Below are 26,240 nucleotides of genomic sequence, written 5' to 3' on the forward strand. Positions count from 1 at the left end.
TGAATCTATTACTATTTGCCCTTGTGATGAACATTCGAGCCCAACCATTTGACATTTTGTATTTTTTTGTCAGTTTTACCTTCCATTTACCAGGAAATTTTTAATACCTCTTTTGCGCAGACACAAATTTTCTAAGTGTAAAGTGGCTTTGTACTTTCTGCAGCAACTCAATGATCTGCTTTGCCGTTAGGAGCTTTGTGAAGTGTTTTACTTTTAATGCATTTTATACCTTTTTGTATGGATTGTATTAGTTTTGCTGCTAAAATGTTTACCCCTGCTAACTCCTCTATAGGATTAATTTCATCATTCAAGTATTTTTGGATAGTATTTGCTTCTATTGAAGGCTGCAGTTGTGTTTTTTGCACTATTGGATAATATCTGCTGCTACTTATGAACCCAATCGTTTTGCACAGTCACTTTAGTTCCGAGAAAAAGTACTGTATTTGTTTGCTGATGTATTCTTTTTAAACAGAAAATGAGTTTGTGTTCGCTGAGATAAGTTTGAATTTATATAATGTTTTTATCCATGTATATCTTTCATGTCCTGTCTTTGGAAGGACAAATAATGAAAGAATTGAATTGAACCGAACCTGCATTAATAAATTAAATAAGCGATGTGCTTACCTTGTTATCGCAGTCTTTGTGCTGGTTGTATTTACCTCCTCTCTCACTATGGTCTTGTACCGTTTGTTTGCCTTCCAATCCCACTAAGACAGTTTTGTTGTTTTCTCGTCGCAGCGGTCCACGAGTTGGCCTTCATTGGGTTCATGATCTTCGCCCTCAGCCACATGTTTCTGACCTGTCTCCTCTGGAAGATGACTGGGAAAAACACAGTAAGTTCTGAGGTACAGTAATCTTCCTTTTTCTATTTCCTTTACGGGTGCCAATCGGACATGGTGTATGGGGGTGTTGGTGGAAGGGCTGTGTTGGTTTAATGCTTTCCTTTTTCTCCTTTACCATTTAGTTCAATAGAATGTTGTTCATTCACCATGTACTGTTGAGCCTACATTGGTCCCATTTCATCTGGCATTTTGTTAGCACAGATTGCGTAGCTGTTTGCTAAGGTTTGTACCTTTAAAGACTGTGCTACTGCTTACAGATAGATCCTTGGCTGGCAAAACTGTCTCTGAACCTGCAAGATGTTTCGGTGAACCTAGCTAGAAAGTGTTGGCTAGCTCTGGCTAGAAATAGCGTTGCCCAAGAAGCACAAATGTTTCTCGAGAGATAATTTGAGTATTCTTATATTTACTTTTGAGACTACTCAGTGTGTCTTCAGGTTTAATTACTGTGATTTCCCATCATTTTTAGACAACCCTCAAGATGGATAAGTGCAACAGGAAGCGTGATTGTTTTAAACAAGTGTTTTGGATTGTCTCAAAAAGAAGCCCGTTCTTACAAAGTTCCTGGGACCCAGTAAAACCCTTAATACACCACAGAACACCAAGGTCACCCGTATGACAAAATGAAAAATTACACGTCTTTGTAAGATAGAGAGCGTTCCAATCTGATGTCATATTTGCACCAATAATGGTCAACAAAAACTTTTTCAACGCTTTTGCGAAACCGCCCCTTGATGGTTGATGTTTTGGTCTATTGATCGCCAGACACATATGAGTCCACGACAGAGTCATGGTGTTACAGTAATTTATTCTACTTTGATTAATATTAGTAGAAGATCACGGTTACTAATTTGTAATATTAGTTTCTTATTTGAACCATTGGTTTACCCAGATATCTGTGTGATCAGTAACACTACCTGGTCACACAGCCGGTCTGGATTGTTGCATCTGATATCAATGAGAAAGTTTATATACTGATGATGATTCAGTGGATCCAAAAATAATGCCCCTCTACCAGTCATCAGACATTGCTCTCTCCTTACTTGTTTTCCAGGCTTGATCAGCATTTGTCTGATTGCCTGGATTTGGATTCTGTATGCGATTGTGTATGAGCTATACCATATAAAATTAAATAATTCATGTTAACATTTTCATTTCAGCCATCAATCTTTGGCTAGAGACTGAATCACCCCAACATCTTTGTAAAAAGAAAAAAACCTGCATCTTCGCTCCTGTAAATTACGAAGTGAGACAATGATTCTTGATCAGAGGGATCTTCCTACAGTCTCTGACCCATCCAGCCCGAGACCTGTGTCCAAATATTCATTCATTCATTCCTAGGATAGTATGTTGGAAAAATGCCCCTGCACAGCTAGCTTCCACTGGTACCATATCTTGTTAATCCTTTTCAGTCTGGATTCAGACTGAATGCTCTACCGAGGATGTCCTTCCTCTCTTTCTAGAGTCTTTGGCAATGATGACGCTTTTCACTGGTTCTACTGGCGCTCTCTTTTACATATGATATAGTGGACCACGAGATGCTCTTAAAGGTCTTATCTTCTTGGGTGAAAGGGTGGGTTTAAGTTAGTTATCTTAATTCCTTTCAATGAGGTTCTGTTTTTTTTTTTAAATGGAAGCATCCAAGTGTCATTTCCCTCCACCCATGATGGGGTTTCTCTTGGTTCTGTTCAATTGTTCTTTTTGGTCAACGTCCACAACGAAAGACTGGTGACCAAATCTGTATCCATCACTGTGCCCTTAATGCTTAGCTGTTGCAGAAGATGAGCTCCCTGGCATCATCTTGTCCCTTACATCACTCTTGGTGATGCTTAAATCAAGGCTAGCGTCTTTCATACATAACTTGACCCAAACCATGCTTACTAACTCCTTCGTCGTACAGTGTACACAAACTGTTTCCTCTAGCTCCTCCGGCAGGCTGGCGGCTTCATGCTGGATGCTGCTCTTCCTTCTCCCTCACATGGACCGAATCATGAGCCCTGCCCTTGATAAGTTCCTCTTTGAAGAATGAAGCCCGTTCTTCAAGACAGCAGTCATTCTTAATGTCTGTATATCCTGCATTCGACTTTAACATCTGTGAAAGCTGTTCGGATTTCAGCTTCCCTCCTCGTAACAAGAGCTTAGAAATCTGACAGTCTAAGCCCCCTTGTGATCAAACATCATAGGCTTCCTCATGGGCCTGCATCACTTTCAAGTCAAAGCCTTTTGTCTTGTTCACTGCCTTACTTAAACGGACAACTGTCTCGGCGCTGGTGGCTGTAGAGCTTCACGAAGAAAGTATCGCCCCAAGTCAAGAAAACCTACTCCTGGAAACAAACTTCCATCTTCATCACCAATATTCAAAACCTTAAAAAGGCTCCTGTTTTGCAAATCTTTAAAAATTCATTAAGCTAATTCTCTGGTTTCAGTGGTTACTGCTCCGCTTCGCAGCTGTCTTGATTGCTGTACCTTGCTCCTTTCTTTCAAGTTCATTCACTTACTCCCACATGTCTATCTACTCTGTGTCTATATTATGTCTCACTGCTCTAGTCTGTACCTTTTCCAGTGAAGGGCTCCCCGGTCTGTGGCAAGCAGAACACAGTAGTGATGTGTTAACAAATAGAAATAAGAGCATCTCTTAAAAAACATCTTTGGAATTATTGGAGAAATGTCGATTTTAGTGGTTGTTATTGCTTCATTCCTCCTTTGGGCGTCTTCAAGAACTAGTTGTGTGTTCACTAAGAAGTTCAAATTGGACAAGATACTTTTTTTTTTAAGTATCTTTTTATTGAACATAAACAAACAAAAGAACAGTTGGCATAAGCACATCTCTTAGGAAAAATTGACATAGTAGTGATTCCGGTTAGACAATGTATAGGACCACAGTGACTATCGTCTACTGTTTGAGGTGCATCAAGGGGACAGCGGCTCCTCCTCTGAGGAGTGCGCAGGGGCTACACAAATTCCACCCGATAGTCGTTCCACCTGGACACTGCGGACCACTTTCTAGGGCATCCTTGTGCTACGTATACAGTCTTCTCCCTAAACATGCACCAGTCCAGACTCCTCTTCCAGGAAACCAGAGTTGGAGGAGCAGAAGCCCCCCACAGCTGAGCTGTATCTCGTTTGGCCACCATTGCCCCCAGCGTTGCCCAGAGCCTCTCCATACTGGTTAAGTCAGTGGGTCTCCACCTGTTTAAGAGGCACCTTTTAGCCTCCGGACGGATAGTTTTATTTAGCAATTCCATCACTTCATGTATTTCCCGCCAATACTTTTGTATCTGATCACATTCCCATATTATATGGAGGTAGGTACCTATGTGCCCGCAATTGCATCTGCAATCTCCCTCCTCCCCATGTGGACTAGTTGGGGCCCAGTGATGTATGTTCTGTGTAATATCTTGCGCTGGACCAACCGCAGACGTGCCGAGACTGCCACCTCCTGAGGTGAGGTCACCGCCTCCCTCCACTCTTCGTCCTCAAACTCCAGTCCGTCTCTCCCCCAGGACTCACGTAAGCGCTCAAGCGGGTCAGGAGTGTTGTTAATCAGTTTTATATATGTAAGGGAGATCGCTTTTTGGGGAAGGTAACCGTCTAATAAACGGTCCTCTAACGGTGAGGATTCAGGGAGTATTGTGCCTTTCTGCAGGGTCGCGGTGGTGGCATGGCGAAGCTGCAGATAGCGGAAATATTCTGTACTAGACAGCTCGAATTGCTGCTGAAGTGTGGTGAAGGGAACCACATCACCCTTCACCCAAAGATCACCCAGGCGGGATATACCAATCAGGTCCCATTTATCAAAGCCTTTCGTGGACCAAAGATTACCTAACTGCTCGGAGTCCCACAGGGGGGGTCGCCAGTGTGAGCTTTCGATCCCAGCCTAAGCTTTTGTTGACGGAGTGCCAGATCAGAACAGAGTGTTTGGTGGGGCCAGTAAGAGAAAGCCTCCGAGGGTTGGGATACAAGGCTCTATTATAGCTCCCTCTGGGGAGTAGCCACCTGTCCATGGTAAAAGCCGGGTCATCTGGCTGGCGGTAAGTGTAGTGGTTGATGGCAGCCAGGTGGCCTGCCCAATAAGATTTCCGAATGTCAGGAAGGCTGATACCTCCGTCGTACCAGTTCAGGAACAATTTGTTGAGTCCTTTTCACGGCCTCCCCTCCCACAACAACTCTCTGCAGCCCCTCAATTTCTCTGAAGTGTCGTGCCGGTACCGGGTCTGGGTAGTTTTGCAGGGCATATAGTAGCCGGGGCAGGGACATCATTTTAAATAGTGCTGCTCGATCCAACAGCGAGAGCGGTAGGGTCTTCCAGCCAGCAACAATCCTTTTTAGTCGCTGCAGGGGCGGGTACAATTTCCGCTCGTATCGGTGTTTAGGATCGGCGGTGATAAAGATTCCAAGGTAACGGAAACCGTCCCTCACCGTCTGCATCGGGTAGGTTCTGGGCAATGGGGGAGACTCACCTCCCAGTACATATATAAGTGACTTGTTCCAGTTATTTGAGTAGGCAGAATATTTGCCAAATATTGTGAAAATATCCAGCACACAGATTAAAGATTTTTTAGGGGAGGCTAGATAGAGGAGTACATCATCGGCATATAGCGAGATGCGGTCCTCCCAGTCTTTCGACTATCGCAATCCGCGAATCATTGGATCAGTACGGATCCAGGCCGCAAGTGGCTCTAGAGCGAGGGCAAACAGTAGGGGGGGGGGGACAATGGGCACCCCTGGCTGGTCCCTCGGTGCAGCTGGAATGGGAATGATCGCTTGTTGTTGACTATTACTTGGGCCATAGGTTCCGTGTATAGGAGTCTAACCCATGCTATAAAGACAGGCCCGAACCCCATTTTGGCAACAACAGCTAGCAGGTACGACCACTTTATAGTATCAAAAGCCATGGAGGCGTCCAATGACACTATCACAGCCGGCTCGTTAATAGTATCAACCCTCCCCAACACTCCATGAACCCTGCTCAAATTTAGGGCAGGGTTGCGGTGTGGCATTTATTTTTATTTATTTATTTTATGGGTTTGTATAGCGCTGAATCACACCGGGGGTATCTCTGCGCTTGGACGGCCATGCTAATACAGTCAAACGGACTGAGTTAAAAGAGGTGAGTTTTGAGGAGTTTTCTGAAATGTGAGATGGTTGCACAGTCATGAAGTTGCAGCGGTAATTCATTCCAGAGGGCAGGGGCCAGATATGAGAAAGCTGTGCCACTGCTGCGTGATTTTTTGATTCTGAGGATGCAAAGTAGGCGTTTAGAACCTGACCTAAGAGAGCGCAGAGGAGTGTAATTAGTTATTTTGCTAGAGAGATAGGACGGGCCTAGGCCGTTTAAGGCCTTGAAGACAGTACAGTCTATCTTAAATTTCACTTGTTTCCTTACTGGGAGCCAGTGGAGTTTTTTAAGAAGTGGCATAGAGTGAGTTCTCGGCGGGACTCCCGCAACTAGGCGGGCAGCCGTGTTTTGCACAACCTGTAGTTTAAGAGAGGCTTCATCGGTCAAAAGAAGCAGGTCATTACAGTAGTCTATTCTACTTGGTATCAGGGCTTGCATCAGCGTTTTTTTCGTCGAAAGGGGAAGTAGAGGGAAAATTCTCCTAAGTAGACCTAAGATATAGTAGCAAGTGCCGGTGGTGGAGTTGTCATGGGCGTCTAGAGTGAGCTTTTGATCCATTTGGACACCTAGGTTCTTGACCACTTCTTTAGGCGCCGGGGCTTTATCCAACTCCTCAGGCCACCAGGTAGGTGACCAGCAAATGGCAGCTCCTCCAAACAGCATGATTTCGGATTTTTCAGAGTTTAGTTGGAGGAAATTGCTTTGCATCCAAGAGGCAATGGCCATCATGCCCTTGGAGAAGATGAGTTGGATGTCCGGTCTATTCTTGTCAAAGGTGAGGAGGAGTTGGGTATCGTCTGCATATGAAATGGGATTAAAACCCAAGTTCCTCATAAGTTTGCCCAGGGGGGTCACATAAATGTTAAAGAGAGTAGGGCTCAAGTACGAGCCCTGAGGGACCCCCTTGGTAACCTGGGATGGGGCAGATTTAAAAGGGCCCAAGGTGACTGTTTGGGTTCTATCTGTTAGAAAATCAGTCATCCACTTCAATGCGAGTCCCTGGACGCCTATGTCTTGTAGCCTCTCCAGCAAAATCTGAAGTGGGAGGGTGTCAAATGCTGCTGAAAGGTCAAGCAGCACCAAAAGTGCTTCCTGACCTTTGTCCAGTGCCACCCTGATGTTATCAGTCACCTCCACCAAGGCAGTCTCCGTACTATGTTTGGCCCGAAAGCCCGACAGATGTTTATTGATGTGTCTCTCAATGAGCTTACTCTGTAGGGGGAGCAGGGAGATGGGGCGGTAATTAATCAGCTCGGGCATAATGCCCGACTGATCCGGGTGAACTAGAGTTGATATCACCCGAGAAAGACGAGTGGCCAAGAGCTTGGCAAGGATCTTGGGTTCCGCTTTAAGGAGTGAGATGGGCCTGTAAGAGGTGCATTTGTTTCTGGGATTCCCTTCCTTGGGAATCATAACAAGGGATGCCAGCCTCTGGTCTGGAGGGAGCACACCTACACTTCTACTCTCTTCAAACATTGATCGGAGAAACGGGGCGAGGCCATCGGGACACAGTTTGTGTAAAGCTCAATGGGCAAGCTGTTGGGCCCGAGCGCTTTTCTCGGACGTAGACTCCTGATTGCCTGGGCTATTTTGTCATTGGTTATGTCGCTATCGAGGAACTTTTTATCTTCTTCCGAGAGGGTGGACAGACGGATGTCGCAAAGATGGCCTATGGAGTCCTCTTCGGGGAACTGCGAACTCGACTGGTAAATTCTGTTAGAATACGTAGCAAATCCGTGGACTATCTCGAGGGGGTCAGTGTGTATTCCACCCTCCTCGACATACAGCTCTGGGACAAGCCTATTGTCCCGCTCCTTTCTGTCTAAACAGGCCAGGAGCTTCCCTGCTTTATCACCCCATTCATACATCCTACCATCTCGCTCAATTCCCCAACTCCTAGCCCTGTCAGTAGCAATACTTTTATATTTGTCTCTCGAGCTGCAGGAGGTGGATTATTTCTGGGCCCATTTCTTCAACAGGTCTGTCCTCAAGGCGCAGAATATCTCGCTCTATGGCTTCAAGGTCTTTCTGTTTTTCTTTTTTAACTCCAGCGATCAGTGAGAGAGCTTGTCCCCTTCTCACCGACTTAAACGCCTCCCATAGGGTTTGGGGGGAGTCAACCGAGCCCTGGTTCTCCTGCTGAAAATAGTGGTCAATTGCGAGCAGGAGACCTTTACGAACCAAGGGGTTGCAGAGAAACCAGGGGTTGATGGGGGCTATTACACCTGCCTTACAGGGGGGTACGCTTCGATCGGGAAGCGCACACAGCAGTTCTCTTCAAGATTACAGGGAAAACTGTCCGTTTTCCAGCGCTCTCTCACGGCAGTGAAGTCCACTGGTCCTGGGACTTCGTTCAGGGGGCAAGCTCACTCACAAGCCCTTGGAGATCTTTAGCACAAGTCAAATAAAAGTTCCTTTGGTCTTTTCCTCTTCTTCAGCAGCAAGGTAACCACTGCAGGCCAATCCCCCAGGTCAGGGACAGTACTCCTTTAGTCCAGTTCTGGAGCACTTTGTTGATGCGATGCAGGCGGCTTCTTTCAGGGTGCAGGGCAGAGCCATCAGATGCTCCACAGGGGGCGGAGCCGGCATTGTGGTGGCAGAGCACATCCCTATTCATAGTCCAGGTGTACTCCTCCCACCCATCTATAGGTCAATCTTTCTATTCACCACCAGGCTACCTAGCCCTGCCCCTCTGGGATTCCCCAGCCCTGTCACACACACAAGCCAGACAGCAGATGCACATCACGCAGAGGCGGGCTGAAATGGTTAGGCAAGCAAATGCCAACTTTCTAAAAGTGGCATTTGCAAACGCAGAATATTAAAATAAACCTTGCTAAAAGATGTACCTTATTATTCTGAGTTCAGGCATACTAAACTCTATTTTCTACCACGTTCCCTGGGTCTGTTAGCATCATAGGATGTAACAACCCTAACAGCCCATTCTGGCCTATGAGAGCAGTTTAGCCTTACAATAGTGAAAAACGAAAATGGCTGTAATTCACTATTAGTACATGCCACACACATCAGGGCTTGTCCTACCTTATGCTACAATGCACCCTGCCCTTGGGCCTACCATAGGGGTGACTAACATGAAGTTAAGGGAAGGTTTAGGGACTGGCAAGTGGGTGCACTTGCCAGTCAGCATGTCAGTACCAGACTACACGCAGGTTCTGCAATGGCAGACCTAGACACATTTTACCAGGCCGCTTCTGTAGGTGGCACAACCAGTGCTGCAAGCCCACCAGCGGCATTTGTATTTACAAGCCCTGGGCACTCCTGGTGCACTTTACTCGGGTCTGAGAGTAAGCCAATCATGGAATCCAACCAACATATACATTTTACCTAGGGAGCACTTGCACTGTGGCACTGGTTGGCAGTGGCACAGTGCTCTGAGCGGCTAACACCATAAAAACACATGAGGCACAGCGACAAAAAGTGGAAGGGAGACGCACGCCAAGGTGCAAAGTCTAACAGGTTCTCACGGCAAGTTTCATATTTTAAACGTCTTCTATTATGGCATGCTTATAGCCAGAATCGTATTGTTGTTTCCTACAGGTGTGCTTTTGTATATTTAAACATAGTTTATTCATACATTCATTCGCCTTTTGGCAGAATCCTGATTACAAACCGTTTTAATTGGCACCTTCTGGGACAGCACTTGTAGATGCTTCAGTATAGACGCTCCCGCTTCACGCATCCGGGTCCAGAAAGATGCTGTTCCTTCTGCGATACAGAATTCCTGCTTTGTCCCAGTAGCGATGTACTCTATTCCATGCAGTTGTTTAGTGTTTGTTCATCAGCTTGCTTCTAAAACATTCAGGAATAATCAAAATAAATTTAACTACTAGTTTGTTCTAGTTTGTTTGATTATTTTGCCGAAATTAATTACTATCCATTTTCACTGTAATTTCCGCAGATTTCAAATCTATATTCATCACAGATTTTAGCTTTCTTTTCCACAAAAAATTTAAAACATTTCTGTACATTTTCATATATTTTGCAGAAGATCTGGAGTGCTGCTCCTCATAAATATGGATAAACGGAGCAGTAAAACAAATGTCTACTGCCTCACCCCCGCTCATCTCGCAATCCCACCGCCGCTTCTCATCCCTCACGCTTCCTATCCCTGCTCTGTACCGCCTGCTCACACATGCCAAGCACAGGTTCTTTCCCGTGCCCTTTCTAAGTTTCCGTCCCTCAATCCCACACTCTCCTCCTCTTCTTAGGGTGTTTTCTGCATACACAGACACTCCCTCTTTATGCGTCTATCGCCTGCTCTCTCTCTCTCCTTCTTTCTGTTTTTATTTACACACTTTCTGCTCCTCTGTCTCGAGTTCATTCACCACTTCCTGCACAAACTACCTACCCCTCTCTCTCTATCTTCCTTTCTATCTATTCTGTGCAGCTCTCACCCCTATCTATTCACAATGCCACACAAATACACTCCACATTACAGAATTCCACCCCTCACAATTCCACAACTAACAATTCTAATACAACCCCCTCAATTTCACACCTCTTACATCCACTACACTCCAAACCAAAACACACAGGTTAAAGACATTATCATTCACAACGCCAATAGCTCTAACTCTCCCATTGCATTGCAAATGCTTGTCTGGAGGTTTTTAACGTGCTCCTGGTTGTTGTTCCTCAGCCGGCCAGACGATGGCTCCACGAGAACAGGGAACGGCTGCTCCCCAGCACGGGCAATGCAAGCCTGTAGTGGAGGCTAGAACAGAGTTACGGGTTAACACCTGTCATCTCTCTTTGCATCCTTTCACAACCTTAACTGAACTTAAAACCGGAAACGTGTTTGCTGGCCTCGAGGCACCCGAGAGCGGAAGGAGGCTTCGAGGCGCTGTGATTGGCTGGAGACAGACAACCTCCTTTGAATTTCAATGTGGCTTGTGTTCTTTCCGCTCTCAGGGGATGTACACATCGCTGCTCTCTCTGTCAGCGTCAGGCTTCACCTCTGGGTTGAGTCTGGGGAAGGATTACTGCTCACGTCACTCCTTTGTGGTGTGCTCACTTTACCTCTGTTATGTGTCGTCTACTCGTCTCTCAAGAAAGGTCGATGCTTAGCCCACGGCACGTAGCCCTGCCCGAACAGACCGATCTGTACGGAAATATGGACGAGCGACGGATTCACAGTAGCCCCCCACCCTGCGCTTCAAGGCACAGCTTTTCCAAAGCCTCGCCCGCCTATGGGTCTAGGATGCTGGCTTGTGAGAGGCCCCTAGTCAGTCTGTCCCTCTGTGGCCTGTATGGGTCTAGGCTGCAGGCTTGTGAGAGGCCCCTCCCTAGTCGGTCTTTCCCTCTGTGGCCTGTATGTGCCTAGGCTTGTGAGAGCCTGAGAGGCCCCTAGTCTGTCTGTCCCTCTGTGGCCTGTATGAGCTTAGGCTGATGGTTTGTGAGAGGGCCCTAGTTTGTCTTTCCCTCTGAGGCACTGTGGCCTGTACGTGCCTAGGCTTGTGAGAGGGGCCTAGTCTGTCAATCCCTCTGAGGCCTGTATGTACTAAACTGCAGGCTTGTGAGAGGCCCCTGGTCGGTCTGTCCCTCTGGGGCCTGTATGTACCTAGGCTTGTGAGAGGCCCCTAGTCTGTCTGTCCCTCTGTGGCCTGTATGTACCTAGGCTTGTGAGAGGCCCCTAGTCTGTTTGTCCCTCTGTGGCCCGTATGGGCCTAGGCTGCTGGCTTGTGAGAGGCCTCTAGTCTGTCTGTCCCTCTGAGGCACTGTGGCCTGTACGTGCCTAGGCTTGTGAGAGGGCCCTAGTCTGTCAATCCCTCTGTGGCCTGTATGTACTAAGCTGCAGGCTTGTGAGAGGCCCCTAGTTTGCCTGTCACTGTGAGGCACTGTGACCTGTATGTGCTTGTACTGTACACCTTTGCTGGGCTTATCCTAATTCCAGTGTGCACAAACTCACTTTTAATTCACTGCATCATACACTGAAGATGCTGTGGGGACTGGGGCCATGTGCCTGTAAAAGTGGGTAGAATGGTTGTCTTTGAGGTGGTTTTTGGGTTATGCGCGTGTGCAAGTTTGAGGTGCACTGTGTTTGGTAATGAGGCACCCCCAAGTCATGTGTTGTGAGTTTTAGAGGGCTTGGTGGTGGCTAGACTGCCCGCTTAGAAGTTTTTGGGGTGATGGGGAACTGGGTGCGTCTGTTTCTTGTGTATGGGGCAGGATACTGTTGTGTGGAGTGAGTGTGATGTGTTGATGCCATATACATTTGATTGTGATGTAAGCACTGAGGCTTGTCCCTGAACATGTTGTTTGCCCCATTTGTGAATGTGCACAATGGTTATGGGGCGTCCTTCAAAAACACAACTCCATCTTGTCGGGTGAAGCCAGATGCAGCACTTTGTGTTGGTGGACCCACAACCTCGCCGTGCATCGCTTAATGGTTACCCCTGATATCAACAGTGATAAGTGACCCCTCCAGTGGTCTTGAACTGGTGATGATACAGCACTGTGCTGCTCTTCCAGCAGCATCATTTTTGTGTTACCTGATGGACAGTCACCTTGCTTACACTTGCATCAGTGAAATTACTAGCACAGCCACGTTACAACTGAAGCTACTACGCTACCCAAAAAAGATCTCATAAGAGCCTGCACTGGTGATATCCCAAACTGTATATGAGAACGTCCTTCCAAAGGGGCTACCTAGATCCCACCTTGGGCCTCTCGGAGCCATCCTCTTGGAGCCATCCTCTTGGAGCCATCCTCTTGGAGCCATCCTCTCGGAGCCATCCTCTCGTCTGCAAACGGAGCGATCACTGAGATGAGAATATCTGAAAGTCACACCTGCCCTAAAATCTCTAAAATGACTTTCTCTTGAACCTCAATTTACCTGTAACACTGTCTTACATAGAAGGCCCTTCTCACCAGCTCATCGCTACCTCTCAGAAAAACTTGGTTGATGGGCAAACAGAATCTTAAGAAGCAAACGTAAACTAATTTTCAAAACTCCACATTTCAAAAAAACATCTACCCTGAAACCCTCCCCGCAGCAAATGCCCCACAGATCTGGAAGGTCTTTTTCATTGATATAGGGCCTGTTCCAACTCTTGAAATCTTAATCTCTGAATTCAAAGAACATCAGTTTATTGAAACCTGAACTTATTCTTAAGAACCCAGCAGTACCTACTTCTGCCTCCTTCCTAACTCCTCACTATCCAACACTAATCTATTGTATGCAGCGAGTCTTTTCCTATTGTTCAGCTATCCTCCCATTGCTGAAAGAACTCTGCGGACCCAACACCTGCCAACTGAAGACTAATCACCCTGGTACAATTCCCGGCCAAGGTCTTAAAGAAAATCATCAATAGAAACCTTACTGAATACCTCAACCACTACCAACTCCTCGACACCACTCAGCCTGGTTTCAGACCCAACCACAGTACGGAAAGTGCCCTCATTGCTGCCATGGATGACACCCGCATCACTCTAGACAGAGGAGACACAGCAGCCCTCAACCTCCTGGACCTCTCCCGCAGCATTTGACACCGTCTCCCACTCATCCTTATTCAACGCCTCCACAACATTGGAATACAAGGACCCTCACTTAGATGGATCTGCTCCTTCCTGACAGGAAGGACCCAGTCTGTCACCCTGGCCCCATACACCTCAGACGCCCGCAAACTCATCTGTCGAGCTCCACAAGGATCCTTCCCGAGTCCAACCCACTTCAACATATACATGATCCCTCTAGCCAGCATTGTCTGCTCTCACAATAATAACTTCCTTTCCTACTTCGATGACACGCAACTCATTCTATCCCTCACAGACCAGATGCCCAGCACCCGGATCAAGTTCAACGTCTGTTTGACTGAAATCGCCCACTGGATGAAGACGCACTGGCCAAAGCTGAACACAAACAAGACCAAAATCTTGATCTTCATTTAGAGCACATCACCGTTGAACTCCACCTGGTCGCCAACAGGGCTAGGACTGACCTCAACCACCACCACCACCTGTGCTAAGAACCTCGGGATCATCATGGACAGCAAACTCAACATGACCTCCTGTGTCAGTGCTTCCATGCCCTGAAGATGCTGAGGAAGGTTTGTAAATCGCTCCCAATCGTCATGCGGAAAACCGTCACGCACACTCTGGTCCCAAGCAAGCTGCACTATGGGAACACCATTTATTCTGGGATCAACTAAAAAAATAACCAGAAGGCTGCAGAACCCGGCGGCCAGAATCACTCTCAACCTTCCATGCTGCACTCCAATTCAATTCAGCTTTATTCGATTTCTTTTCAAGATGATCCTAAAAGCACATATTATAAAAAAATCATTTTAGTCAAAAAATGTTTTAAAAAATGCATCAGAAATTTTTGGGACTTGCTTCCTATATAACTACACAGAAAATTAAATATACCACACTCGCATCACGCCACACCTGAAGGAGCTTCACGAGCACAATTCATACTCCTCACCCACACTTTCAAGGCAATACATAACAATGGCCCACATATCTCAACACTCACATCTGCTTTCACAACCTTTCATACACCTCCGTTCGCCTGGGCTCCAACTCGCACAAATCCCATGCTTATGGAAGACCGTCGGTCATGCCTTCTCCTACATAGCTTTTAAAGCACGGAATGACCTGCCGCTACACATAAGAGCCTCCTCCCCAATTCTGCAAGAAGCTGAAGACCTGGCTTTTTGAGTAACCCCAGTCGATCCTAGGTGTGCCTAGACTCATACCTGCTAACACCAGAAGACCCTTGCGGGCGATAGTACACTTTACAAATCTGCTTAAAACATAACTTCTTCCTCGTTCACTTCAAGTCATACTGTATGTAATTACTTGTATTTGCCTTCTCTGCATAAAGTGTTCAAACCCTGCATGTAATATTTCTATGAAAACATTTTTCTCTGCCAACCTACCTCCGTTGAACAGTGCTCTGCCACCCTTTAGTGATTTAGCAGGGCTATATGTGTTACCACTAAATAAACTGTACATGTCCTGCTTTATGTGACTCTGAGTACAGTGTTAAACTACTTTGGTGAAAGTCAACTGCATGTACCCAAGCAGTGTCATGAAACTGATTTTGTGATGAAAACTATTTGGCACCCTAAAAGTAAACCCCTATAAAACTGAAGCTTAGAGTCTTATTAGCCGCTTTGAGGCCTGCCACATCCTACACTCCCCACACGCATACAATCTAGAAGTTCGTACCAGCAGATACTGGCCGCAGAGCACAGGAAGTCAGTTTTTTGGCGGGAGAGATTAGTTGTCATGTGAAAGTTTGTTCCAACTGTCCTCTGATTTGTTAATTGTTTCTGGTTCTACATTGAAAGTTGTGAGCTCACTCAACAAGAGCTCTAACTTGAAGGGAGGCAAGATCAACTTCTCTGGTGCACCTGACCACGATGCAGGGGTTCTTAACTGCACAACCACAGTGCAGGTTGTCTGTGGTCCATAGCAAGTTGATGCCATTGACAAGTTATATCTAGCAATGCAGCTCTTTTGAACTATAAAGCCAGTGGGCTCGAATGAAAATTGACTCCTGATAACCTACAAATTTGCTTCTAACGCTACAGAGCTCTTTGTTTTATGGGTACTGTGACTCCCACTTGCGTGTGGAGTCTGAATGTTTCTCCTTTGGGGAAGGACATTTTTTGGGAAGGTCCTACTTTGAAGAGTTTGAGTTATTGGATGGAATACCAATGCTTCTGTAAGAGATTAAACAGTTCTCTATGCTACCTCTGAACTGGGGTGGCAGAGTGGGCTAAAGAACGGTGATGGATCAAACCCAGATCTGTTGACTGGGTGTGAGTGTTTGATTGGTTCTGATGCTCCGTCCATCACCACCCCCTTTTGTACACCTCTGTGTCCCCAGCCTTTTAAAAGTGCTTGCTCAGGAGCGGTGGAAGAGAAAGGTATTTTCCCACACACACCTCAAGTGCATGTGCTGATGAGCCTCCTGAGTCATGACAGACGAGAATGCTGGGTGTCTGTACTGCCCAGTGCTTAAATCTTTAAAAAGACCACCCTATGTTTTCTCTGGAGGCCACTGAATACTTCACCACTGGCTCCGCCTGCTCCCTGCATGCATAATGCCCAAAGTTCAATTGAACTGAGCAAGTCTGCCTTCCTCAAGAGGGGTTAATGAAATTTCCCATACCCTGCCTTCCATGCCTTGAAGAGGACAAGTGGTGAATATTACACTTTTTGCCAAAGACGTTGTTATTGATTTAAAGGCATTGGAATAAATTAACTACTGGTGCTGCCACATCTGTCTCTACAAGAACTGTGGGCTTCTAGGAGTGTAGAGATGTGCAAGTCTGCATGGGTTGTGGTGCAGTTGGGTGGAAAGCCTCAGCCTAGACAACAGGGATTGATCTGGGACCATGTATAACATCATGCTCCCATTTGCAGATTGCATCCTCAGTCGGGGTAGGGGGCCGGAACCTAGTGAGGGATTGTTTAGAGAAGACCAAATCCATGTTTGAGAACCTACGGGATGTGTGAAATTGTCTCGGGGGTATACTCCTCTCGCGCCAAGTTGGACTTGGGGTCTTAACAAGGATGAGAAGACAAAATAGAGATGTCAAAATTACATCTTGTATAGTTAGAATGAGTTTCCATGGTGCATAAGAGCCTTTGAACTAAAATGAGCGTCAAGGTTATACTGTAGTTATACTGTAGTTGGGAGTGGAAGCAGGGGAACATTTGTAGATAAAATAAAGTGACAGGTAGGGGAACAGACAGACCTTGAGGGGCAAGATGATTTTTTTTTGTTGCTTTTGCTTTGTTTGTTTTTGTTGAAAAAGATGGATCTGCTGCTTGATTGCCTGCAACTTATAATGGGCGGGTTCACCTCTGCCAGGGACTGTCCGACCTTCTCTCACAAGGTGAATCGGAAATCAGGAAATGGGCCTCCGATCTTGGGAATTCTTGGCCACTGAGGAGTGGCTGTGATGGAAGAGGTGGTGGAGTAGTATGGTTGAATCTCTTTCTAACCCACTGGGTTGGCAGTTTGCTGCTTCTATGCTGCTACTACTGGCTTCTGTTCTAGCAATTATGGAATGAAAGAGACAGTGTTCTGCGTCCTTTCACATGCTCTTCATATGCCAATGGCAGTCACTCAACCTTGACACTGGGACCTGACTTGTGCAGCCACGCAGATGCAGTATAAGGTCAGACCTGGCAGTCTAGGCAGTGCCATCTGGGTAATGTGCCAGGGTCAGTTCATTAAGGCCTGAGGAGATCCTATCTGTGGAGAAGTGTGGCTCAATGATTAGAGCGGCAGACCCTGATGCAGCGGTCTAGCCCGGGACCAGGGTTCAATTCCCCGCCTCGGCGGGTCTTGGGCTCAAAAATTCCACGGACCTGATAATTCTCGCCTCGGTGCCTATTCCAATCATGGAGTCCCACTCTGCAACTCTGGGCAATAGCTTGCTTAATCTCCACAACGGCCCCCACAATGCTAAGGATGCCTGGCCTCCACCTTGGGGGTGCCCAGGAGTGGACGCCTCACAGGGAAAGCCAGGATGGGTTACACAGCGGTATTCGTACAAGCGCCTTGAGACCCTTGCGGGTGAGTAGTGCGCTATACAAGTTTCAAATTTACATTTACATTTGATGTCCTTGGTCCCTTACTAGCCAGAGCTCTCTGTCCTCTAACTGCTCCAGCCATGAGTGTTGCAGCATAGTATATTGATTAGGGACAGGAAAAACCAAAGGTCCTGCCTATCACTGTAGGATTACTCTTCAGTGTTGTTTTTATACAAACTCTGGTACAGGAAATAGACTGACCCAGGGGTAAATAGAGATGCCATAGATCAAACATGCACTTTATATAATCCCTTCCACACAAATGTGGTGAAAATTAAGCTGTGAAAGATCCCGCAAAAAGATCAGAAAACACAGTACTGATGTATGCCACTACATCGCATTAAACTGCATCAGGAGTGACCACATCTGAAGTACCATTACATCACAACTTTTCAGATAAGGTAACTTTGTGTATTTATATATCTAAATAGTTATATATATCTATATATATTGCAGCTCCCAAAACTCTCGTTAGTCACACAGAGTTAAGCACTCACAGGAGGGCTTCCGTATCGATTATTCTTTTATTTCGGCAGAAATCAAAATAGCAAGACAGACGCGTTTCGAATAGATCTTCATCAGTGTCTTGATGGCAAGACCGCGCGCCTACATTTAAATACACATTACGTCATGTATTGCGCGACAGCGTGAAACAGATTCACGTAACAACAACAGAAACAAAAGATGGCTAAAATCCCACTCTTTACATTGCTCGTGGGGCGGCCATCTTGGAGTGATATATTCACTCATCATGTCCATACAATGTAAGTCTCTTAATCATACAATGTAAGTCTCTTAATCAAAGGAGCCATGATGAAGACAACAATCATATGAAAAATAGTTCATCAAATATTGCTGCACATTTAAATAAATTGTGATCAACAAATCGTCATGAAAAAGGTATATACCATTAACATGCGGAAATCAGTATAACGCCATGTATTGGCCATAGCTCCCTGTTAATTAAAGGAGACAAAGAATGGACAGAAAAAGGAAAAGGAGAGAAGAGATGGGAAACAGGGAAAACAAGTGCGGGACAGACAACGAATTAAGAAGTGAAGGCAGTATAACATTTGTAAACATCACATGTAGGGATTTCAAACTCATTTCCCTAATTCAAGTATAAATGAAATGAAATTGCAGGTATCTCCAATGTTTAGACTAGTCAAGGAAAAACTTGACACCCACTCATGTTTGTGCATTCTAGTTTGCAACCTAATTCATAATCCTTCAAGATATGTTGTTCCCTGTGTTTCTAGAACCAGAATCACTCCACACCAGGTGGCCTGTAGTGTGCTCATCTGCCCAGGTGTACACTCAATTCTTCCCCACTGTTAAGACCGTGTGGGGCCTTTGTGTACAGATATATAATGTAGCGGGATTCTAATCTGCGTAATCTTTGGACCCTATCACCCCCCCTAATATTCGCGGGTACATGATCAAGACCAAAGTACTGTAGAAGGTCCCTGTTGCTGTGGTGCATGGTGGCAAAATGCCTGGCTACAGGGTAATTTACATCATTCTTATTGATTGCGCGCTGGTGTTCCAAAATAGATCTGTACACAAAGGCCCCACACGGTCTTAACAGTGGGGAAGAATTGAGTGTACACCTGGGCAGATGAGCACACTACAGGCCACCTGGTGTGGAGTGATTCTGGTTCTAGAAACACAGGGAACAACATATCTTGAAGGATTATGAATTAGGTTGCAAACTAGAATGCACAAACATGAGTGGGTGTCAAGTTTTTCCTTGACTAGTCTAAACATTGGAGATACCTGCAATTTCATTTCATTTATACTTGAATTAGGGAAATGAGTTTGAAATCCCTACATGTGATGTTTACAAATGTTATACTGCCTTCACTTCTTTATTCGTTGTCTGTCCCGCACTTGTTTTCCCTGTTTCCCATCTCTTCTCTCCTTTTCCTTTTTCTGTCCATTCTTTGTCTCCTTTAATTAACAGGGAGCTATGGCCAATACATGGCGTTATACTGATTTCCGCATGTTAATGGTATATACCTTTTTCATGACGATTTGTTGATCACAATTTATTTAAATGTGCAGCAATATTTGATGAACTATTTTTCATATGATTGTTGTCTTCATCATGGCTCCTTTGATTAAGAGACTTACATTGTATGATTAAGAGACTTACATTGTATGGACATGATGAGTGAATATATCACTCCAAGATGGCCGCCCCACGAGCAATGTAAAGAGTGGGATTTTAGCCATCTTTTGTTTCTGTTGTTGTTACGTGAATCTGTTTCACGCTGTCGCGCAATACATGACGTAATGTGTATTTAAATGTAGGCGCGCGGTCTTGCCATCGAGACACTGATGAAGATCTATTCGAAACGCGTCTGTCTTGCTATTTTGATTTCTGCCGAAATAAAAGAATAATCGATACGGAACCCCTCCTGTGAGTGCTTAACTCTGTGTGACTAACGAGAGTTTTGGGAGCTGCAATTTTACGTGGGGCACCGCCACGCTATAGCACCCGCCTGCGAGTGACCTGGCTGCCGGTGCAACTTTGGGAGCTTTCATATCTATATATATATATATATATATATTATCTACTGGCGGTCGCCAGTAGATAGTTAAAGTTAGGATCGTGTTTCCGTAGGAAATCCGCAACATTCTATTTGGAATAACTTTGGCGCTGATTGACGAATCCTCGCGAAATTTTCAAAATATGTGGGGCGCTCCGCTCCTTCCCTGAAAGTCTCGGGGGGATTCGTCAAGCAGGGGCTAAGAAAAAGGGGGGGGTCCCAAAACGCGTTTTCCCCATGCATTTTTCCATAGGACCTTTAGTCCAAGCTACAGCCCGAACGGCTGAACAGAATGACTTGAAATTTGGCAGAGAGGTAGTCCTCAGGTCAGGGATGTGCCTTTTGCAGGTCTGGTGTAAATCTGTTCAGTATTTCCTGAGAAAATAGCATTTAAAAGCATATATATATATATCTATAAGCGCGCACCGTGCGCGTACGGTAAAACTTACCGTACGCGCACGCTGCCGTGCGCGAGCGCGATTCTGATTGGTTGTTAGATCTTAGTAAACATTCGAATCGGTCGTAACCAGGAAGTGTCGGCCGCCATTTTGTCTCTCGCAGTCTGAGGGGGCGAAAAACAAAGGTGGAGAACGTGAAAAGGGGGCAGGGTGGACAGTTCCTGACCCCCTAGCCTTTGTTAGGGGGTCCCAGAAGGACCCCCAAGGGCCAAAATTTCCTTTAATTTTTTTGCGAAAAATCGCGGAGTACGCGTAGAGTGCGCGTACGGTAGAAACGGAAAAATTCCGCGAACTGCGTAACGTGGGCGCGTGGTGCGCAAAGTGCACCGCGCGCCCACAGCGCGTGCACGGTGTGCGAAGCTCACCATGCGCGTACGGCACGCGCACGGTAAAAAACCTTAAAAAACAAAAAATAATACATAACTTAGTATTTCAAAAACCATACAAATTCACTGAAAAAACCATAGGTTTCACACACGTTATAGTTAGGAATTAGCATTTAAAAAACCTTGCAAATTTACTTAAAAAACCATAGGTTTCACACATGTTATAGTTACCTGGACATTTCACTTGTGAAAAACCATTGAAATTCCCCCGTTATAGTTAGTGCAGGCAACTATAACTCACGCGACTGCAATCTTCTGCTGATGACATATGTGTCTTTCTGAAAAAAAAATATTTGTAATATATGTATAGCTAAAAATTAATGGAAGAAGACATGGGTAAACAAGTGTCTAAATACAGTGATGTAATATCAGAGGATATATATATATATATATATATATATATATATATATATATATAAAAATATTTTACATGTGTGTATATATTTCAATGCAAGGAAACACTTTTTAGATACCAGATCCATCCATTTACATCAGCTATGCACTTAGTGGTGCCTACAAAACAATTTCTTCATTTTTAGAAAAGACACTTACAATCAAATCAGAGGTACATTCATGGGCACCTGCTTCGCCCCTAGTTATGCCAATTTACACATGAGCTGGTGGGAGGAGCAGGTGCTCATGGCTGATTATGCCACAGAATGGGCTGAAAAAGTGGTCCTTTGGACACGTTTTATTGATGATCTTTTCATTTTGTGGAATGGCACTTCAGAATCTGCTTGGGCATTTGCAGAAAATCTCAACAATAATTGTTTGAACCTCAATTTTACATCTCATATTAGTACCACAGAAGTACATTTCTTAGATCTCGCCATCTTTGTGAAAAGCAATAAAATTCATACCAACACTTTCAGAAAGCCTACAGCTGGAAATTCCATCTTGCATGTGGACAGTTTTCTTACCAGCAAATTGAAATATAGCACTCCTTATGCTGAACATCTCCATAGGAGGAGAAATTGTAGATTTCACTTCACATTGAAGGAGGCTCAATCAGAATTTCAGAATAGATTTGCTGCAAGAGGGTACAGCCATGAGATATTGGATTAAGCCAGAAGCAAAGCAAACATGAAAAACCGGAATACTTTATTATTCTCTAAAAAAGCGAAGAAGACAGATGAAGACAGAGAACATAGGATGATCACCGGCTATCACATATACCATCAGAGAATGCGAGGCATACTAACAAAACATTAGAACGTCATTAAGAGTGATCCTGTGATAGGTCACCTAGTCCCCAAGAAACCTTTTCTTACGTTTAGATGCGCGAAGTCCGTCATCTACTGGTGATTGAGATCCTGAGCGCCTGACATTGCCATCGTGTGCCGGGGAGGATCGTCTTAATGACTTGAGAAATTCCTCCGCCTGTTGCGGGTTGGTGCAAATGACCGTGCGGTCTCTATGGCGTATCCTCAGTTTAGCAGGGTATAATAGGGCTTCTAACGTTTGCCTTGCGCAATTTCTGCTTCACCTGGACATATTTCCTTCTCGCTTCCTGGATGGCCAGTGTAAAATCCGGGTAAATGGAGAACGGATTCCCTTCATACTGCAGCTCCGGTATGTCCCGCACTCTCCGCAAGGCGACATCGCGGTCTCGATAGTTAAGCAGTCTTGCCACTATGGGTCTCGGTGGTGCTCCAGCCGGAGGTCGCGGGCCCAGCGATCTGTGCGCTCGCTCAACTATCAAATGCGCTGAGAAGGATTCCGCTCCTAGCGTGGAGGTAAGTAGCCGTTCAACATAGTCCTTCATTCGCCCCGTGGCTGTGGTCTCGGGAATTCCTATCAGGCGGATGTTGTTCCTTCGGCTACGTGCTTCAAGATCCTCGTTTTTGGCCGCGATCACCTTAAGCAGCTTGTCCATTTGCGACATTTGGTTGGCCATGTTGGTGGTTTTGTCTTCTGTGTCAGAGATCCTCCTCTTGGCCTCTTTAATCTGTTCTTCAAGTTTGTCCACCTTCAACACCAAGAAGTCGAGATGGGTGTTCAAGGTGTCCATTTTCCCTGAGAGGGCTTTCAAGCTTTGCTGCATTGCTGTAAGCATGATCTTCAGTTCCTCGTTAGGAGAGGCTTCAGGAGGACTCTGCAGTGTCGGGGCAGGGCCGCTCGGGTCTTCAGTGGTGGAGCGCATAGTCGTTTTTTTCTGCTCGAAAGGCAGTTTAGATTGGCGCGCCTCCGCTTTCCCCATGTTGCTCACCTCACGGATGCCTGCGCGATAAGGCGCTACCGCAGCCCGCTCCGCATTGACGCGCCCTACCAGGCCCAGCAACGCTCCGATCCCCACACAATCTACACTCTCCTCCTCCCTGTTCGTGTGTTGTTGTCTGTACCTGGGCTCTGTCCTACTGTGGTGGTTCCCAGTCACTGCTCAGTGATGTATTCGGTGCTCCACACATCCAACGGCGTCTCTGCCTTCTATACGACACCCTATGGCACCTTCTAGGTAGCGACCGTCATGTATGAAGGCTAGTCAGCGCCTTGTGCCTGTCATGTGTGCCCCTTCTCAGCCGTCACAGCACGGTCCTGTTGCTGTGCAGCTTTTCATCAGTCCCACAGAAAGGCGGCAGGGTAGGCCCTCGCCGCGCAGCCAGCCAACCCAGTCGCAGCCCCGCATCCCTCTGCACCTGCAGCTCCTTACCGGCAGCCGGTGTGGCCCTCCCCTCGCCTCCCAGCAGTCTCCTGTTGTCCAGACGGCAGCCTGAGCCACGCAGCAGAAGCCCCCCAGGCGCCGCACTCGCAGGGCCGCAGGCTCCCGGGATTCGCTCCGGGCCGCCGCCTTTCACGGGGGTGCAGCAGCTCCTGCGCTCAGGGGGATCGCCAGTACCTTGTCGCAAGTCACAGCCAGCACGCGCTGTCCTCAGATCACGTACGGAGGACTCCGGGGGCCGCGCCGCACTCCCTCCGACTTCAGGGCCAGCACCGCATGGCCGCATCGGTGCTCTCGTAGCGTCAGCGTCCGCCTATCGCCTCCAGCCGAAACAGGCGTCTCCTCCCCGGGCAGCCTCCTCATCGGATAACTTCAGGGCCGCAGCGCGTAGCAGCGCCAAACTTGCAGCGAGTCTTTAGTCCCTCATTAGGTTCATATTCACGGTTGTTGCGCCTGCAGGCGAGGGGTCATCAAGCAGATAATTGAAGGATCGGCGGGTCGGGAAGCCAGAGCCTCAAGTAAGCACGGCCATCTTGGTCCGGCGCCACCTAGCGCCCCCAGATGCGCAAAGTCAATGCACCAGGAATTTGTGGTCAATAGTCCGGAAATACAACAGGCGGCCACCTGGATGAGAGGGAACGCAGGCTTCCAAAAGTGCCATAGATGTAAGACATATAAACGTGGCCTCAATGTAAAAGAAGTTACACATCCCTTGCTGAAATCTCAGCTTGTATAATTATAGGAGTTATTTTTGTGGTTTATATATTGCAAGGTCCGTGCCGCAATAAGTATGTAGGGAGTATAATCCATATGGTACATGTAGGGATTCTGCAACATTTGAGAGCAGTAAATAATGACGATCAGAACTATCCAGTTGCCACACATGCATGAATCCCACTTTGGCAAATTGGTCTATTTTGTTATCGATTCAGTCCCCAAAAACAAAAGAGGACGGAATAGGGAATTACAGTTAAGGAAGTTAGAATCAAAGTAAATCATTATTTTGAATACAAATTTTCTAATGGCCTGAATTCTGATGAAGAACGATATGTCCACATATGATGAATTCATAAGAAAGAAGAAAATATGCAAACAACCTCTTCAGTTCTTACAGAAACCAGTTGTAAATAGATAAAATAGATTTTTAGACACACATAGTAAGCACTGTTTTTGCACTTTATCACCTAAGCTTTTTCTAGTCATAAATAATAGTAAGATCAATTTCAAATATTTATGATATTTATATGCATTTTAAGGATGAGGTTAGTAAGAAAGTGTTTTTCCAACAGTGCTTTGAAAAAATGTGTGTGTGTGTGTGTGTGTATGTAAATATATATGTGATCAAGCTCCCTGTGTGGAGCGAAACGCGTCATGGAGGACACTGGTCCGAATATCTATTCGTTTTAAATACTTTGGGTATTAAACTCTTTTGCTTCACCCACCTTTTGCTTGTGGATTGACTATTTTTGGGAGGCGAGAGGTCCGTGCCTACATTTCCGCCGAGAGAAGAGCGGAAAGGACTATTTCTATATATATATGTGTGTATATATATATATATATATCTCCTTTAAAGCAAGGCGCCGGCACTGGAATGCAATATTTATTCAAATGCCGTGAAATAGACTGAACGTGTTTCAACTAACTTGTTCACTATAGCAAGTGCTGTTTTAAGTCCCTCTTTTAAACACACCACATGATCCCCAAAACATAGAAGAAATACGGATATCTGGCAGTCGTATATGCAAGTATTTGTTTGTTGCCAAGTATAGTGTTAACCATGCATAATTGTATACAAGAATCAAAGATTGATAACAGTATAGCGTCATTTACTCCTATGCGTACGTATGTGTATGGATGCCAGTGCCTTTCTTTAATTTGACGGAGAGAACTGTTTTTGTTTAATACACTGAGGGTGGTGATCCTCAGGGAAGACGTGCACCATCTGATTAGGTGCTGGAGGCAAATTTGCCGCTTTCTTTGGAATCTATGTATTTATGATATATATGTGTATACTTCAAGAATTAAGCACTTTATTACAGCACCGAGATTGGGCATACGGCGGCTTTGTCGGTTGAGAGCAGGACAATGGTGTGTGTGTGTGTGTGTGTGTGTGTGTGTGTGTGTGTGTGTGTGTGTGTGTGTGTGTGTGTGTGTGTGTGTGTGTGTGTGTGTGTGTGTGTGTGTGTGTGTGTGTGTGTGTGTGTGTGTGTGTGTGTGTGTGTGTGTGTGTGTGTGTGTGTGTGTGTGTGTGTGTGTGTGTGTGTGTGTGTGTGTGTGTGTGTGTGTGTGTGTGTGTGTGTGTGTGTGTGTGTGTGTGTGTGTGTGTGTGTGTGTGGTTTCTTGTTTGAGTGGTGTACACTCCAACCTCTTTTTATGTGGAGTAAACCCCCCCCCCCTCCTTTTTTCTTAGCTAGATTTGCTTCAATCCTTAATATAGACTATATATACATTTATATATATATAAAATGTGTATATATAGTAAGTATTTTCAAAATATTTCTTTCCTGGTGTCTACTTGTTAAGCCTATATATGTTTTAATTGTTAGTTAAAATGAGATTTTTTATTAACTTATTTCTAATCCTTTTTCCTGTTTACTTTAATAAAAAATTTCTAAATCTTTCAATTTTTTTATTTATTTTAGCATTCATTTAG

At 45.7% G+C, this 26,240-nt stretch overlaps 1 protein-coding gene across 4 annotated transcripts in view; it reads left to right on the forward strand.

Moving 5' to 3' along the window:
- Window positions 1–26,240, forward strand: part of PGAP2 (post-GPI attachment to proteins 2) — a 276,597-nt gene that overhangs the window by 145,359 nt on the left and 104,998 nt on the right. For 3 of the 4 annotated variants that reach the window (XR_014967981.1, XM_085623463.1, XM_085623464.1), the window contains exon 4: window positions 739–845. Coding sequence is in view for 3 of the 4 variants with exons in the window: in XM_085623463.1 (XP_085479589.1) it covers window positions 739–845 (107 nt within the window). In the remaining variant the exon portion in view is untranslated. The remainder of the gene's footprint in view (window positions 1–738; window positions 846–26,240) is intronic. The other variant, XM_085623465.1, reaches the window with a different exon arrangement.

This window comes from Triturus cristatus, chromosome 8, assembly GCF_964204655.1.
Source record: "Triturus cristatus chromosome 8, aTriCri1.1, whole genome shotgun sequence".
NCBI classification, from domain to species: Eukaryota; Metazoa; Chordata; class Amphibia; order Caudata; family Salamandridae; genus Triturus; species Triturus cristatus.